At 43.8% G+C, this 15,000-nt stretch overlaps 1 protein-coding gene across 1 annotated transcript in view; it reads left to right on the forward strand.

Annotated features, from left to right (window-relative positions):
- LOC311233973 (zinc finger MIZ domain-containing protein 1-like) overlaps positions 1-15,000 on the forward strand; it is a 297,273-nt gene that overhangs the window by 209,041 nt on the left and 73,232 nt on the right. The window contains exon 4 of the mRNA XM_084321040.1: positions 2,263-2,376. Within this exon, the coding sequence (XP_084177166.1) occupies positions 2,263-2,376 (114 nt within the window). The remainder of the gene's footprint in view (positions 1-2,262; positions 2,377-15,000) is intronic.

A 15,000-nucleotide genomic window follows, 5' to 3' on the forward strand; every position in this document is an offset into this window, starting at 1 on the left:
GTTAACAGGGAGGGGGCATACTATAGGAGGGTTAGCAGGGAGGGGGCATACTATACGATGGTTAACAGGGAGGGGGCATACTATAGGAGGGTTAGCAGGGAGGGGGCATACTATAGGAGGGTTAGCAGGGAGGGGGCATACTATAGGAGGGTTAACAAGGAGGGGGCATACTATAGGAGGGTTAGCAGGGAGGGGGCATACTATAGGAGGGTTAGCAGGGAGGGGGCATACTATAGGAGGGTTAACAAGGAGGGGGCATACTATAGGAGGGTTAGCAGGGAGGGGACATACTATAGGAGGGTTAACAAGGAGGGGGCATACTATAGGAGGGTTAACAGGGAGGGGGCATACTATAGGAGGGTTAACAAGGAGGGGGCATACTATAGGAGGGTTAGCAGGGAGGGGACATACTATAGGAGGGTTAACAGGGAGGGGGCATACTATAGGAGGGTTAACAGGGAGGGGGCATACTATAGGAGGGTTAACAAGGAGGGGGCATACTATAGGAGGGTTAACAGGGAGGGGGCATACTATACGAGGGTTAACAGGGAGGGGGCATACTATAGGAGGGTTAACAGGGAGGGGGCATACTATAGGAGGGTTAACAGGGAGGGGGCATACTATAGGAGGGTTAACAGGGAGGGGGCATACTATAGGAGGGTTAACAGGGAGGGGGCATACTATAGGAGGGTTAACAGGGAGGGGGCATACTATAGGAGGGTTAGCAGGGAGGGGGCATACTATAGGAGGGTTAGCAGGGAGGGGGCATACTATACGAGGGTTAACAGGGAGGGGGCATACTATAGGAGGGTTAGCAGGGAGGGGGCATACTATAGGAGGGTTAGCAGGGAGGGGACAGGCTACAGGGGGGTTAACAGGGAGGGGGCATACTATACGAGGGTTAACAGGGAGGGGGCATACTATACGAGGGTTAACAGGGAGGGGGCAGGCTACAGGGGGGTTAACAGGGAGGGGACGGGCTACAGGGGGGTTAACACGGAGGGGGCATACTATAGGAGGGTTAGCAGGGAGGGGGCATACTATAGGAGGGTTAACAGGGAGGGGACAGGCTACAGGGGGGTTAACAGGGAGGGGGCAGGCTACAGGGGGGTTAACAGGGAGGGGGCAGGCTACAGGGGGGTTAACAGGGAGGGGGCATACTATACGAGGGTTAACAGGGAGGGGGCATACTATAGGAGGGTTAACAGGGAGGGGGCAGGCTACAGGGGGGTTAACACGGAGGGGGCATACTATAGGAGGGTTAGCAGGGAGGGGGCATACTATAGGAGGGTTAGCAGGGAGGGGGCAGGCTACAGGGGGGTTAACACGGAGGGGGCATACTATAGGAGGGTTAGCAGGGAGGGGGCATACTATAGGAGGGTTAACAGGGAGGGGGCATACTATAGGGGGTTAACAGGGAGGGGACATACTATAGGAGGGTTAACAGGGAGGGGACAGGCTACAGGAGGGTTAACAGGGAGGGGACGGGCTACAGGGGGGTTAACAGGGAGGGGACGGGCTACAGGGGGTTAGCAGGGAGGGGACAGGCTACAGGGGGTTAGCAGGGAGGGGACAGGCTACAGGGGGGTTAACAGGGAGGGGACAGGCTACATGGGGTTAACAGGGAGGGGACAGGCTACAGGGGGTTAACAGGGAGGGGACAGGCTACAGGGGGGTTAACAGGGAGGGGACAGGCTACAGGGGGTTAACAGGGAGGGGACGGGCTACAGGGGGGTTAACAGGGAGGGGACAGGCTACAGGGGGTTAACAGGGAGGGGACAGGCTACAGGGGGTTAACAGGGAGGGGACAGGCTACAGGGGGGTTAACAGGGAGGGGACAGGCTACAGGGGGGTTAACAGGGAGGGGACAGGCTACAGGGGGTTAACAGGGAGGGGACAGGCTACAGGGGGGTTAACAGGGAGGGGACAGGCTACAGGGGGTTAACAGGGAGGGGACAGGCTACAGGGGGTTAACAGGGAGGGGACAGGCTACAGGGGGGTTAACAGGGAGGGGACAGGCTACAGGGGGTTAACAGGGAGGGGACAGGCTACAGGGGGTTAACAGGGAGGGGACAGGCTACAGGGGGGTTAACAGGGAGGGGACAGGCTACAGGGGGGTTAACAGGGAGGGGACGGGCTACAGGGGGTTAACAGGGAGGGGACAGGCTACAGGACTAGTTTGTTTTCAGTGTTTTTCCCATTTGTACTTAATGTGAATTAATTCCCGTTGTTTCTAAGCCCAGTCTCTCTTTGTTTGTGCAGCACTTACAGAACCCAGCCAACTTCCAGACGGCGGCCACAGAGCTCCTAGACTGGTGCGGAGATCCCCGGGCCTTCCAGCGACCTTTCGAGCAAAGCCTCATGGGATGTCTGACGGTATGCAAACCACCAATTATGGTTTTTCGTTTGGGGCTTTCAGGTGCTTTTAGTGAGACCAGAGCAATGTAGCAGTTAAGGACATTTTGAATACTTGGGAAAGACAGGAGGAGCGCTCGATAAATCTTATTTTGGCGACGTGTCCACTTTTCATGGTGTTTTAAAAGCCTGGGAGGATGGGGATCAGGCACAGCTGAACTAACTCAAGTGCACCTAAACTAGATAGATTAACATCATTAACACATCCACCGCCGGAAACGCTTTAAAACGTTATTGCCCGCCATGCTTTGACCACCAGACCACGCTGTACAGCGATATTGAGATCAATATTACATTTTTTCGCCATGGCATTCATAATTCATATATACACCTCCGGCGCTGCAGCTGGACCCTACGGCTCAATACAACGACGTCTCAATACCGCCGCCTGGTGGATGGTCGGGCGAGTTACACTGGTAAACAGGATATGGCTGCTGTGCGTCGATTAAATTCAACCGGCCGTCAGATATTGTCGCAAGGCTCCCGACAGACACTATAGTACATATCGATCGCTTTATAAACGTAATAATCGATATGATTTCGGCGTTTATTGCGACATACAAACCGGAAATGGACCTAGGCGATCGACGTCCTATACCTGGGATCTTTCACCGCCAGTCTCATTGACGCACGGTAAGAGGACGCTGACGCTATTTTCAGCCCAATTGTTTATTCATTTCACTGCAAACCGATCTGATCAATATATCACCCATACTACATAAAGCATTTACTGACGATCACGGAATTATAAACGACCCCCCCCCCCCCCCTTTCATCCGCGCATGATGACGCATAACGTATAGGATCATATACAGTTGCATTTTTTAATATAGCGTGTATCGGGAATAAACGGCAATTGATAATCTATATGCGTTTATGCCTATAACTCACGTTCTATGAATTACTGCAGAAAACGACAAAAACATACTTATATTCTAGAAGGTATTTTTGTATGAATCTATGAATGAAAAAGTATAACGTTCCTACATCCTGAACGATAGATAATCGATGTTGAATGGGCCATAGTAATGTCAATTTAGCAATACAATTTAAAAAGTTATAGCCTGCAAAGGAGGTGAACATCTCCATAGGCTTAGAGTGGTGGCAGCCTGGCTATATTGATGGATATAACCAGTGGCAGGGAATGTGTTGAAGGATGAAATTGCTGTAAATAAAATAAAATAATATTACATTTAAAAATACCTCACCATTTCTACACCTGCACTGTATATACTGTACATATACTGTATATAGGTATATTGAAAATGTTTGTTGTTTACACTTGTTTACGTACTTGACTTTCTATTTTATACTATCTTTTTATTATCTAGCACACTCTCAGGACTCAGGAGCAAAACAGAAAGAAGCATTTCATGCAAAGTATTCTGTATTTCTGTATGACAACTAATAAAGAAACTTGAAACTAGAACACAAATACACATAAGCACACAAATACACATAAGGACACAAATACACATGAACACACACACAGGCACGCATGGACTCTACGCTTATCGCGGAGATCGGCCTCTTTCTCAGCGAAGGAGCGTTGTCTTACGCGGAAGTGGTAGCATGAGTGATGGATAAATGCTCATTAATTTGTAAATCAGAAGGAAAGCTTCTTAAAGGCTGATAAACAGCTATAAAACGAGCCCCCCAGTGCTCCCACTTAGCATGAGGCCGTTTCCTCATCAGCGGAAATGGTTTAATCAGCATGAGAGAGCAGAGTGACTTCTTATCTGGAGAATTACAGCACACACTAGAAAAACCATGCATTCCTTTAAACTGATGTGTTTTATTTTTTTTTCATCATCATACTGTACAGTACAGTAGTGACCTCATAGCTGAAGTATCTGGGAATGCCCAGTTGAAATGTGTACGAAACACTATGTGGCTCCTTTTATGGAGGTCTGTGAGGTTTCTAGTATTGGCCTCTGTGAGGTTTCGGAATGCAAACATGCACATATAGACATAGCACACACTAACATACTACATACATACATACTAGGGCTGGTTATATCGCCACTGATTTACCAAAACATTTAGATTCCGCTTCACAAGGTCCAAAATCGGTTCGATTTCCGATTCGATTCAATGCTATAAATGGTTCAAGGAACCCTCTAACATGTTGCATTGTGTATTTTATCTTTTCCACTTTTAAACAATACATAACATCCCAAATCCCCCTGCCAAATGAGGGAGGACGATCGTTTTTCCAGTTCAAAAGAATGAGATTCCTTGCTAGAGGAGAGTAAGCAATACAGTTCAACTGTGCTTTTGGTAGATAATAATCCCAAGAGAGAACACCAAAAAGTCCTAGAAAATGACATGGTTCAAGCACCCGACCTGCAAGCTCTGAGTAGAGCTCAAATATGGAGGACCAGAAAGCTGCTAGGCTAGGACACGACCAACATGTGTGATATAGACCGGCCGGGGCTTGTTTGCATCTGTTACAAGTAGGACTAACCTCAGGGGAAATTCTTGACAGCTTGAGTTTGGACATAGGAGTTTTGCCGATGTACAATCTTGAATTGAATAAGGCAAGCCCATGTCTCGCACAAATAGATGAAGAGTGAACATTTTTAAGTATTCTTGACCACACATCTTCTGATATGTCTCTTTCAAAGTCCTTTTCCTAGTGCCCCTTTATTATTGAGAGTGACGAGTCCTCCATCTCAAATATAGCCGTATAAAGCCTAGACATTGTTCCCTTAATCTCAGGTTTCGTTTCCAGGATTGAGTCCAGAGATGTATTTGGTGGCAGGGAAGGAAATGAAGTAAACTGACTACGTACAACATGTCTAACTTGTAAGTAACAAAAGAAGTGATGCGTTGGTAGAGCATACTTATATTTAATTTGATCAAATGACATAAATATGTTGCTTTCATACACCAGTCTCATGCTCAAAACTTCCTTTCTAAACCACTTATCAAATACATTATCTAGGAGGGAGGCCGGGAACAGGTGGTTTGTTGCAATTGGAGCATAAGTAGACATAGCGACTAAACCATAGCGTTTCCTAAATTGGGACCAAATTTTCAAGGAGTGCAAAACTACAGGATTCAGACAGGCCTGGGGAGAGTGCAGGGGAATTGAAGAACACAAAAGAGCAGAAAGTGAAATGTGAGCGGTAGGGATGCCCCGATCGATCGGCCAGCGATCGGTATCGGCCGATATTCAGTATAAATATGAGATCGGTGAATTTTGATAATGCTTTATTTTCGCCGATCGTGAAAACCGATAGAAAAACATGATCCAATTCTTAGCAGAGTTCTCACTCGCTGACTTCTCTCTCAGGCACACAGAGCTGCAGCGCACAGCCCCTCCTCCCCCTCCTCCCCCTCCTCCTCCTCCTCCCCCTGCCCCTCCCAGACCCGTGTCAACAGAGGCTCCGGCAATAGTCTGCTCTAGTCTAGTGCATGCAACCTCTGTGAGCTAACGTTAGCTACCTAGCTAACGTTACTGTTTAAACAAAATTACCCAGTCAACTATTCACTTTTAGTTTAATACATGAGGCATTGTCTAACGGCATCTAGCTGGCTAGCTACTGATAGCTCCTGATATCAACAAATGCTCCAGCAATAGTCGAGTGCATGATACCTCCGTTAGCTCGGTAGCCAACGTTAGCTCACGTTAGCTCACTGTTTATATGAAATGACCCAGTAAACTAAATAGTTCACTGAGGCATTGTCTTAACGTTATCTAGCCGGCTAGCAGTAGCTACAGATAGCTCCTGATATCAATGTCTTATAACATTGATTCGATGCGTATTCGAGCCCCTGGCTTGCATCGCAGTCACGAAAGGGGCTAGCTGAGGTCATGCTGAATGTGATTTGACCAAAGCAGAGTATACCAATAGGGTCCAGCTTAGGGCTGGGCGATATGGAAAAAAATCATATCGCGATAACGATATGATAATTTTATTTTATTTCTTGATATCAATAATTATCGAATTGTTATAAGTATAATTTTTTTTTTTTTTTTTTTTTTTTTAACAACAGATGTATGTTTATTTTGCAGCAATTCTTTGTCATTGCCGCCATCTTTAGTGTTACATCCCCTCACACTCCAGGGCCCTGTTTCATGTACGTGGTTCAACTAAGTCGATCAATATGTCCATTATCCAGCTTCAGTTAACCCGATGTTCGAAGCCGGGATTTTCCTGTTTCACAAAGGTGGATTCAGTCTCGTTAACTCAAGCCAGACTTGCGAGTCAGGCTAAATGCGCGCGGCCGTTTTAGGTGAAAAGCCAGCACGTATCGATGGCAGAGACCCTGATTCTCAACGGCATTGATTGATTAATTGATTTAAGACTTTATTGACAGATTGCAATACGGCTCAATCGCCTCGCCGACAAGTTAAATGCGTTATCTATAGGCTAATTCTAAGTCCCTCATTACCTCAATCAATCAGATTATATTTCTTTAAACTTGCCTGCTGGATTGAATAATCAAATGATATCTTGCTAGCGAAAATAATTGTATAACTGTTATACAGAATTACGATACGGCCCTCTTGCCCATTGATTGATGTATAGTCAATCTTTAACTTATCTCCAATGTGGTCTAACGGGTTGTTCTTTTGACTTTCACACGGACGACCGGGGTTCAAGACCCTAGTCGTCTCCTTTTTTTTGCAATATAGGAATAATTCAATTTGGTGCACGTTGAGAGCTATATAAAGAATGACATCCTCAATGCATGTAGATTTATAATATTTTAACTTAAAACCAGGCTACTTTGGCGTATAATCATTAATATTATATTCAAAAAAATCATATTGGAAACACCGGGATTTGAACCCGGGTCGCAAGGTTGGCAGGCTTGAGCACTACCGCTGGGCCACTGTGCCAGATGGGATAAATTCATTGTTTATACATTAATGAACGAGAGACCCGTGTTTAGAATATTCCTTATTTTGAATGAAGTTTTATTTTTTTATCCTCATTCATTCATGTGACGTCAACGGCTCATTCAATTTCTCAAATCCGTCAAACAGCGCATCTCATCAGACATCTTAATCCCAGTTACAATTAAAATAACCACATTTTTGTGTACATCGCACGAGCGAGCGCCACCGTCGCCACGGTATATATAACGTGCATTATTTAGGACAAAGTGAATTTAATATCAGCATTTTGGGTCTATTTTACATTTCAAAAGCCCCCTCTGGAAGAATGGAGCACAAAAACGTAATTCAGAATGGTATAATGCAGATCGTAGACTGTGGGAATAGTTTCAGGAAACGAGCTGTCACTTCTTTGCGGGGGCGTGGCTCTGCGTGATCGGGCTAACTTGAACTTGAACTCTGCTTTCGAGCAGGCTCAAACTTTTGGATCTGTTGGCATGGTGATCTGGAAAATCCACGTACATGAAACCGGAAAGTCCGGCTAACCCAGTTATCCAGCTAAAGTTATCCGGCTAACTCAGTTATCCAGGTACATGGAACGGGGCCCAGTTCTCAGGCTGCAGCTGGTTTAAAAGCTAAAGTAAACCGGCTTCTCTGCTGGCTGTGGCTCCAGAGGAGTTGAACAGTTCTGGCTCTGCTAGTTTATTTTCGATCTTTTGGCGCTTTTTTGGTGGACAAACCACCGCACATGTGCACTGTGACTCGTGACTGGAGTCTAGTTCTGCTAGCACACATAGCCTACTGTGTACAGACGGTTTCAAAATGTATTTTAAATTAGAAAGCAAACAAAATAAATGGACAAGAGAAAAAGAAATCTGAATTTGGTCAGTATTGTCATTTGGACAAGCAAAGCCATTACTTTAAGTTGCAGGCAAGAAAGACAAGTCTGTCCACTGTCTCTGGTTTTAAAACTGCCCTGTTGCAGGTAAAAAAAAAAAAAAAACGATTTTTCGATTTTTTTTTTATTTCGATATTCGATATCGATTATTAAAATATATCGCGATATTTATCGTTATCGTTATATCGCCCAGCCCTAGTCCAGCTGCAGCGCCGGAGAATCCTGGGTGCAGCTCGAGGCTACTCGAGTATGCACACAGACAGTGGAGCTGTTTGCAGATAGCGAGCATTTTGACTTGTTGCGTGGTGGCGATGTCTCGCAGATAATACAACTACAAGTATGATTATATAATATATATATTTTATAAAAAAATTAAAAAATATTATATATTTAATATATATATTTTTTTTTATAAAACCAAAAACGATCGGTATCGGCCGATATGGCACATAGACGATAGGTATCGGTGGCAAAAATGTGATCGGGGCATCCCTAGTGAGCGGTAGAACTAGCTTCAATCTGCAAACAGGCAGGAGCGTCAGGGGCAGATGTATCATGTAGTTCAGGGGTGGCCAACCCGCGGCTCGCGAGCCGCATGCGGCTCTTTGCCCGTCAATGTGCGGCTCTTTCATCCATAAAAATAAAAAATAAAAATTATAATAATATATTTTTTTTTTAACTTTTTTTTTTACGTCACTCATTCCATAAGGACGTAGAATAAACATTAACATTTTTTTTTTAAATGGTCCATTTGCATGTTCTTGGTATCTGAATCTAGGGACATATATGGATCAGTGTCAGAAATAGTGTGTCTGTTACTAGGCTTGAGTAAATTGTAATGAACCAAAGGAGAATATCAATTCTATTTAAAAAAAAAAAATTATTATCTTTGACTGTGAATAACACCATGCTAAAATTGACCAGACCTGAAAAATCTAAGCAAATGAATAAAGGGAAGATGATTAAACAGAAGGTTTTGTAGATACAGTACTGAATTCTGCCATCTTTTTTATAATGTAAATTTTAATATTCGCAGCCCAGTAATATATTTGGAAGTTTGGTAGGGCCAATAATGGCTTTGCTTTTGTCCAGCTCTTCTCTGTCTGTCGTCCATGTTTTTTAAATCCAAAATGCAACCAGACATCTGCCTTTTCACCTGACGGTGACTTGAGTGATGCTTTCACTTGATCCATGTTTTTAGATTCAAACATGTTGTGCGAGATCTGGACACGAGACGACCAGGAAGGGAATTGGCATAACGACTAAAGTGGGGGATGAAATTTTTTTATAATAATACAAATAAATTCAAAAAACGATCTCGGGATTATGAATTGATAATCGCTCATTCAAATGAAGATCCATTCAGAATCGGGAAATCAATGAACCCAGCCCTAATACATACAAAGAAAGCATGCATACATCCAAACACACATGCACAGCACACGCAGAGTAGACACGCAAACATGCAGTACACTACACACACACATAAAATATGACATGTCTGAGCTGTCAGCACTCCACCTGATAGCTCTATCTACGTATCTCGACAGTCTGGGCTGTTTCTCTTTCCTCTCTTCATGCATACTGATGGCATCACTGCATGGATTTTAGAGCCTACAGCGGCCTATATTATCTCTATCATACCTTCCTGTCCTATTTTCTCTGCTTTATGTTTCTGTAAAGACACAGTGTACAGTGGATACCAGGTACGTCCCCAGCTCCGTGTCTGCCCTAATAACACAGCTACATCAATAACAAACAGAAACAAGAAACCAGGCTGTACAAATTGGGATGCGACTGTGGAGTCCCAGTAACCCTCCAAGCCAACCCTGGCATTTGCTGGCTGTGGACTAGAATAAGGGCCTGGGTGTGTGCATCCTCAGAAGGAGATTACACAGACAAGGAGAGGAAATGAGGCGTATGAGGTGGAACAGTGTTAAATCCCTGGCTGGAGGAGATATAATGGGAATATCTCCGGGGATAGATGTGTTATAGAATTTGTGGACAGCATACCCTTCACTTTATATCATGACATCAGACATACACATGAAGTAGCCAGTTGGATCATGGGATGCATGATGTTGTACAATGGTCTTATTCTAAACACTGCTAAACAATGTACCGTAGGCTACATGTCATTCCAATAATATAACGTTAGTTGGAATTGACTCCAACTGTATTACGTTTTCTCTCTTACTTTTCTATATGTATATATATTAGAGGTGGGCATAGATAAATTTTTTTAATCTAGATTAATCTATCTGCAATCCTGGATTTAATCTAGATTAATCTAGATTAAAATGGCTAAAAAAAAAGAAAAACCCTGCCGAAGTATCAAAATATGTGTGTTCTACCCAAATAATGACCAGAAGTAAGTCCTTACTTTTTCTTTCCTCCTTATCGCTGCTGTCGGGACAAAACCTCATAACTCCAAAAACCCAACTTTTCAGCAGATGAAAAAAACTAACACAGATTTGAGGGTGAATAGAGTTAGGAGGTTTAGACAGATGATCGGTTTAATGCTTTCCCATTGTTTAAACTTTGTAGAACCCACACACACATATGAGGATGATCTACAGAGTTGATTTATATAATAAAAAAAAAATTCAATAAATGGAGTTATGAGGTTTTGGCCCGACAGCAGCGTTATGTTTCTCAGGCCAGGTGGCCCATTACACCATGAGCCCATCTCCCGTTTCCAAAATACATTACAGACTGTTTGAAAAAGCTGTTTTGCTATGATAATTGGTAATGAAATATCAAAATAATGTTCAATAAGATGTACTTGTGTTTAATAAGTTGTTTTATTCAGAAGTTAACACAAATAAATAATATTACCAGTACAGTACAGTATCTAGCACACTCTCAGGAGCAAAACAGAAAGAAGCATTTCAAACTTGAACTATGTGACATGGCTTGACTCAATCAGTCCAATCTCTATTTCTCCTTATTCCACCAGTCACTCAGGCAGACCAGCTTGTTTTATGTAGAGGTGTCTACTTATAGTGCCTATAATATTTTTCCCGTTGGGTGCCAGCCAGGGCCAAACCCTGCCAATGCAAATCAATTGCTCCAGTGGAGTTGCTCAGTGGCCAATGGTGTCAACTGTGGTTGTACTGGGCAGCTCCCAGGTGTGAATGGAACTGTGTGAATGTGAAGCAGGGCATTCCTGAAAAAGAGCATCTGTGCTCAGAGAACCTACCCTGGGTAAATAAAGGTAAAATTTTTTTTTTTTTTTAAATAAATAAAAAATTGATTAATGCGTTAATTATATTATCGCGCGATATTAGTATTGCGTTAACGCAGCACGTTAACGCCGTTAACGGCCCAGCTCTAATATATATATATATATATATATATATATATATATATATATATTTCTTTTATATCTAATAATTATTTTATTAACACTTTCGGTGCCAGACCCGAGATATCTCGGGTTAAATCACTATGCGTTGGGCGCCAGACCCAAGATATCTCAAGCTTTGGTCGTTTTTTCTTTTATTCGATATTTTGATTCATTATTCATCCACGGACCTCGGTGTTACCATAGGAAATTATTCTGAGATCAGCAAAGTGCAATACCGGCCGCATCCTGCTAGGTGGCAGTATCTCCCACCCTTTGAAACCTTATATCTCACCGTGTGTTACACGTAAACCCCTCCTGGCGCTGAATTTAGACGGAGCCAAGTAAATCGCTTCCTCCGACCACTTCGAAACGCATCTAGCACACTCGATCCATAAGTTGTGCCAAATTATGTCCGGGGCCAGATGGACACCAATACTGGAAATCGCGAGCAGACAATTGGAATATTCTTTTTGGAATACCCCCGATCAAAGGTAAGGACTATCTGACGTCAATTCCAGCTTGATGTACAATGTTTTCATATCGATCCAGCTGATCAGCGTGTGTGGTGTTCAAAACTAATGCCGTTACTGGCCATCAAAGCATAAAAAACGACCCCCCCCCCCCCCTTTCATGAATTCATGATGAAACATAATACCCATTTCAGCGACTTCGGGTTATTGAGAAGCGCTATATAAATTAAATGAATTATTATTATTATTATTATTATTATTATTTAAAAAAATAATTTATCCACTTTTTCTCCCCATTTTCTACTTTTCTCCCATCCCAATTTCGTGTATCCAATTCTTCCCTCCCCTGTCTTGAACGTTGCTAGACTATGCATCCACAGGTCGGTTGTAGTGAGGATAGAAGCATTGCATCACGTGTCCCCTCCGGTACACGAGGAGGCAGCCTGTCGCATCTTTTCACCACAGCAACTCGAACTCTCAGTGGCGAGGAGTAACGCGTGGGAGGCTCACGCTGCCCCCGTCACGTCCTGCTTCCGTCGCACCGGCGTCACCAAACCGACCTGTAGGAGTCGCTGTCCACAACGTCAAATCCCCACCCACCGGCTTTCCCACCCTCTAACACTGCCAATTGTGTTAGTATGAACGACCGGCCAGCCGGTAGCAACGCCGAGAGGTGGGCTCGAAACCAGCGTCTCCTGCGTTAGAGGCGAGCGCCTTGCCCACTGCGCCAATCAGCCGCCCCCCATTATATACATTTGATTTGGAAATAGCAGCGTGTCCAGGCAAGAAACGCCAACGCTTATAGCAGAATTCACGTAGCGCCCTATAACTCAGCTTTTCAGGAATTATCCCGGATCACTCCTAAACTATACAATATTCACCACGGGATAACACGCAGACATGAACATTTTTTCTCTTTTTTGCACGTTCGACGGAAGAAAGTCACTGTCAAATGACCATAGTATTGTCTCCATAGCTATAATATAGAATATAGATATAGCTCTCCAAACATAGTGACGCACAGTGAAAATATGCTATGGAAACCTGGCGCGTTAGCTACAAGGATATGGCTAATGGCTGGTGCCCAATGTGTTAAACTTTTTATTATTATTATTATTATTTAATAAAAAAAATCTTCATTGAGGCCTTAGGGTGGATGGCGGAGTGGTTTATACTGTACCTGTTATTTTTTTCCTGAAAACTTAAATTCTATAAATGCATCAAATGTTTTAAATAAAACAATAATAATAATAATAATAATAATAATAATAATAATAATAATAATAATAATAATAATAATAATAATAATAATAATAATAATAATAATAATAATAATAATAATAATAATAATAATAATAGTGATAATAATCCCTGTTGCATCTCTGCCTCGGTGGTCCAGCCGCCTACCTTTGACTTCCTGTACTGCAGGCCGGGGTGGAGGAGGCAGTCAGGCAGGAAATGACCAGAATGACAACAACACGATTTGACTGACTGTCAAAAAGTTCAGCCACGTCAGCTGATTGAGTTGATCGGATTCCGCTGTGAAGTCACTTTGTTCCCAGAACGGTTATCCTTGTCGCTTTCCTTCCCCTCGTGAAGCGGATGTGGTTTTTTTTGCCACATAAAGCCCAAGAGAAAAGATGGCTTCAACAACAACAACAACAACAACAACAACAACAACAACAAAATTCACGTCAGAGTAATTGAAATAGAAAGTCGTTTTCTTTCAATGCTATTTTCCTTCATACAAATCCTGTTTTTACTTCTATGGTGATATTCTGTCGAGGAACAAGTGTGGGCGTATTGTTTGTGATGGACGGCGTCACCGTCACTGCTGGCTGTCAGGCCGTCTCACTAAAAAGCCAACATGTGTTTTGGGGTCAGATGGGATCCGTCTCTGTTGACGGATAAAAGAGAAGGGTTTCCTCCTTTAATAAAGATTTCGGCCACGTCTCTCCTGAGGCCCGTTAGCGTTCACTTATCATCCACTTTTAACGGTGCATCTCCGTCATGGAGGCGCCTGGTCCACGTCCCATAAATGTTCAACCACCGTTTTTGAAGTCATTAATACAAGAGCATTGTTTTACGAAGCTCGTCGCCCGCGGCCTGCAGAGTGGTTAGACTTGAAAAGAACAGCTTTATCTTTAACCTTTATTTACCCGCTGTAGGTTTGATGAGCACATGTTGCTTTTTCTTTTTTGCTTTCTTCCTAGCGAAGTCCTCCTACATGTTCACACAGTAGTTAAACACTCACATTCACACCTGGGAGCCGGTCATTACGACAGCAGTTTTCTACTGTGGTTGAGCCGTTGAGCAGCTTTCACCGGTGCTTTTAGGGAGTAAGATAAGTACCTCGTTCAAATAGCGCATCCACAGCGGGGAGGGAGTGATACCTGGGAGTGTGGAAGGGATTTACTTCCTCTCAGATTTTCCTAGTTTAGCCGGGGGAATCCAACCAGCCAGCCTTCTGGTCGCAAGATTATGGACTGCATTTATATAGCGCTTTTATCCAAAGTGCTCTACAACTTACACCTCACATTCACCCATTCACTCACACATTCACACAGACGGCGGAGGCGACCATGCAAGGTGCCAATCTGCCCAGGAGCAGTTATAGGGGTTAAGGACACTTGGACACGCTTCTGGGAAAAGCCGGACTCGAACCAAACGACCTCTCTCTACCGCCTAGGCCACTGTCGCCCCTTGGACAGTCAGGGTAGCGCCACTCCTGGAGGGACGTTTCGGGCCGAGCCGCCTCTCTGTGCCCAGGAGGCTGCTCTGCCCTGCTCAGACTGACTGTGTTCTGTTAAGAGGCTGACACAGTCATCTGGATTCTGGATGTACTGGATGATGTCTGCCTGGTTATGCGTGCAAGTGTGCGTGCATGTGCCTACACATTATGCATACAAGACTCCATAAGGGCAATTATCAATGGCCTAAAAGTATCAACACCATTTAGATAGCTGAAGGATTAGGATAGTGTTACTGCGGCTTGTTTCTTTAGCATTCATTATTCATT

Source organism: Notolepis coatsorum, assembly GCF_963971535.1.
Source record: "Notolepis coatsorum genome assembly, chromosome: 9".
NCBI lineage: Eukaryota > Metazoa > Chordata > Actinopteri > Aulopiformes > Paralepididae > Notolepis > Notolepis coatsorum.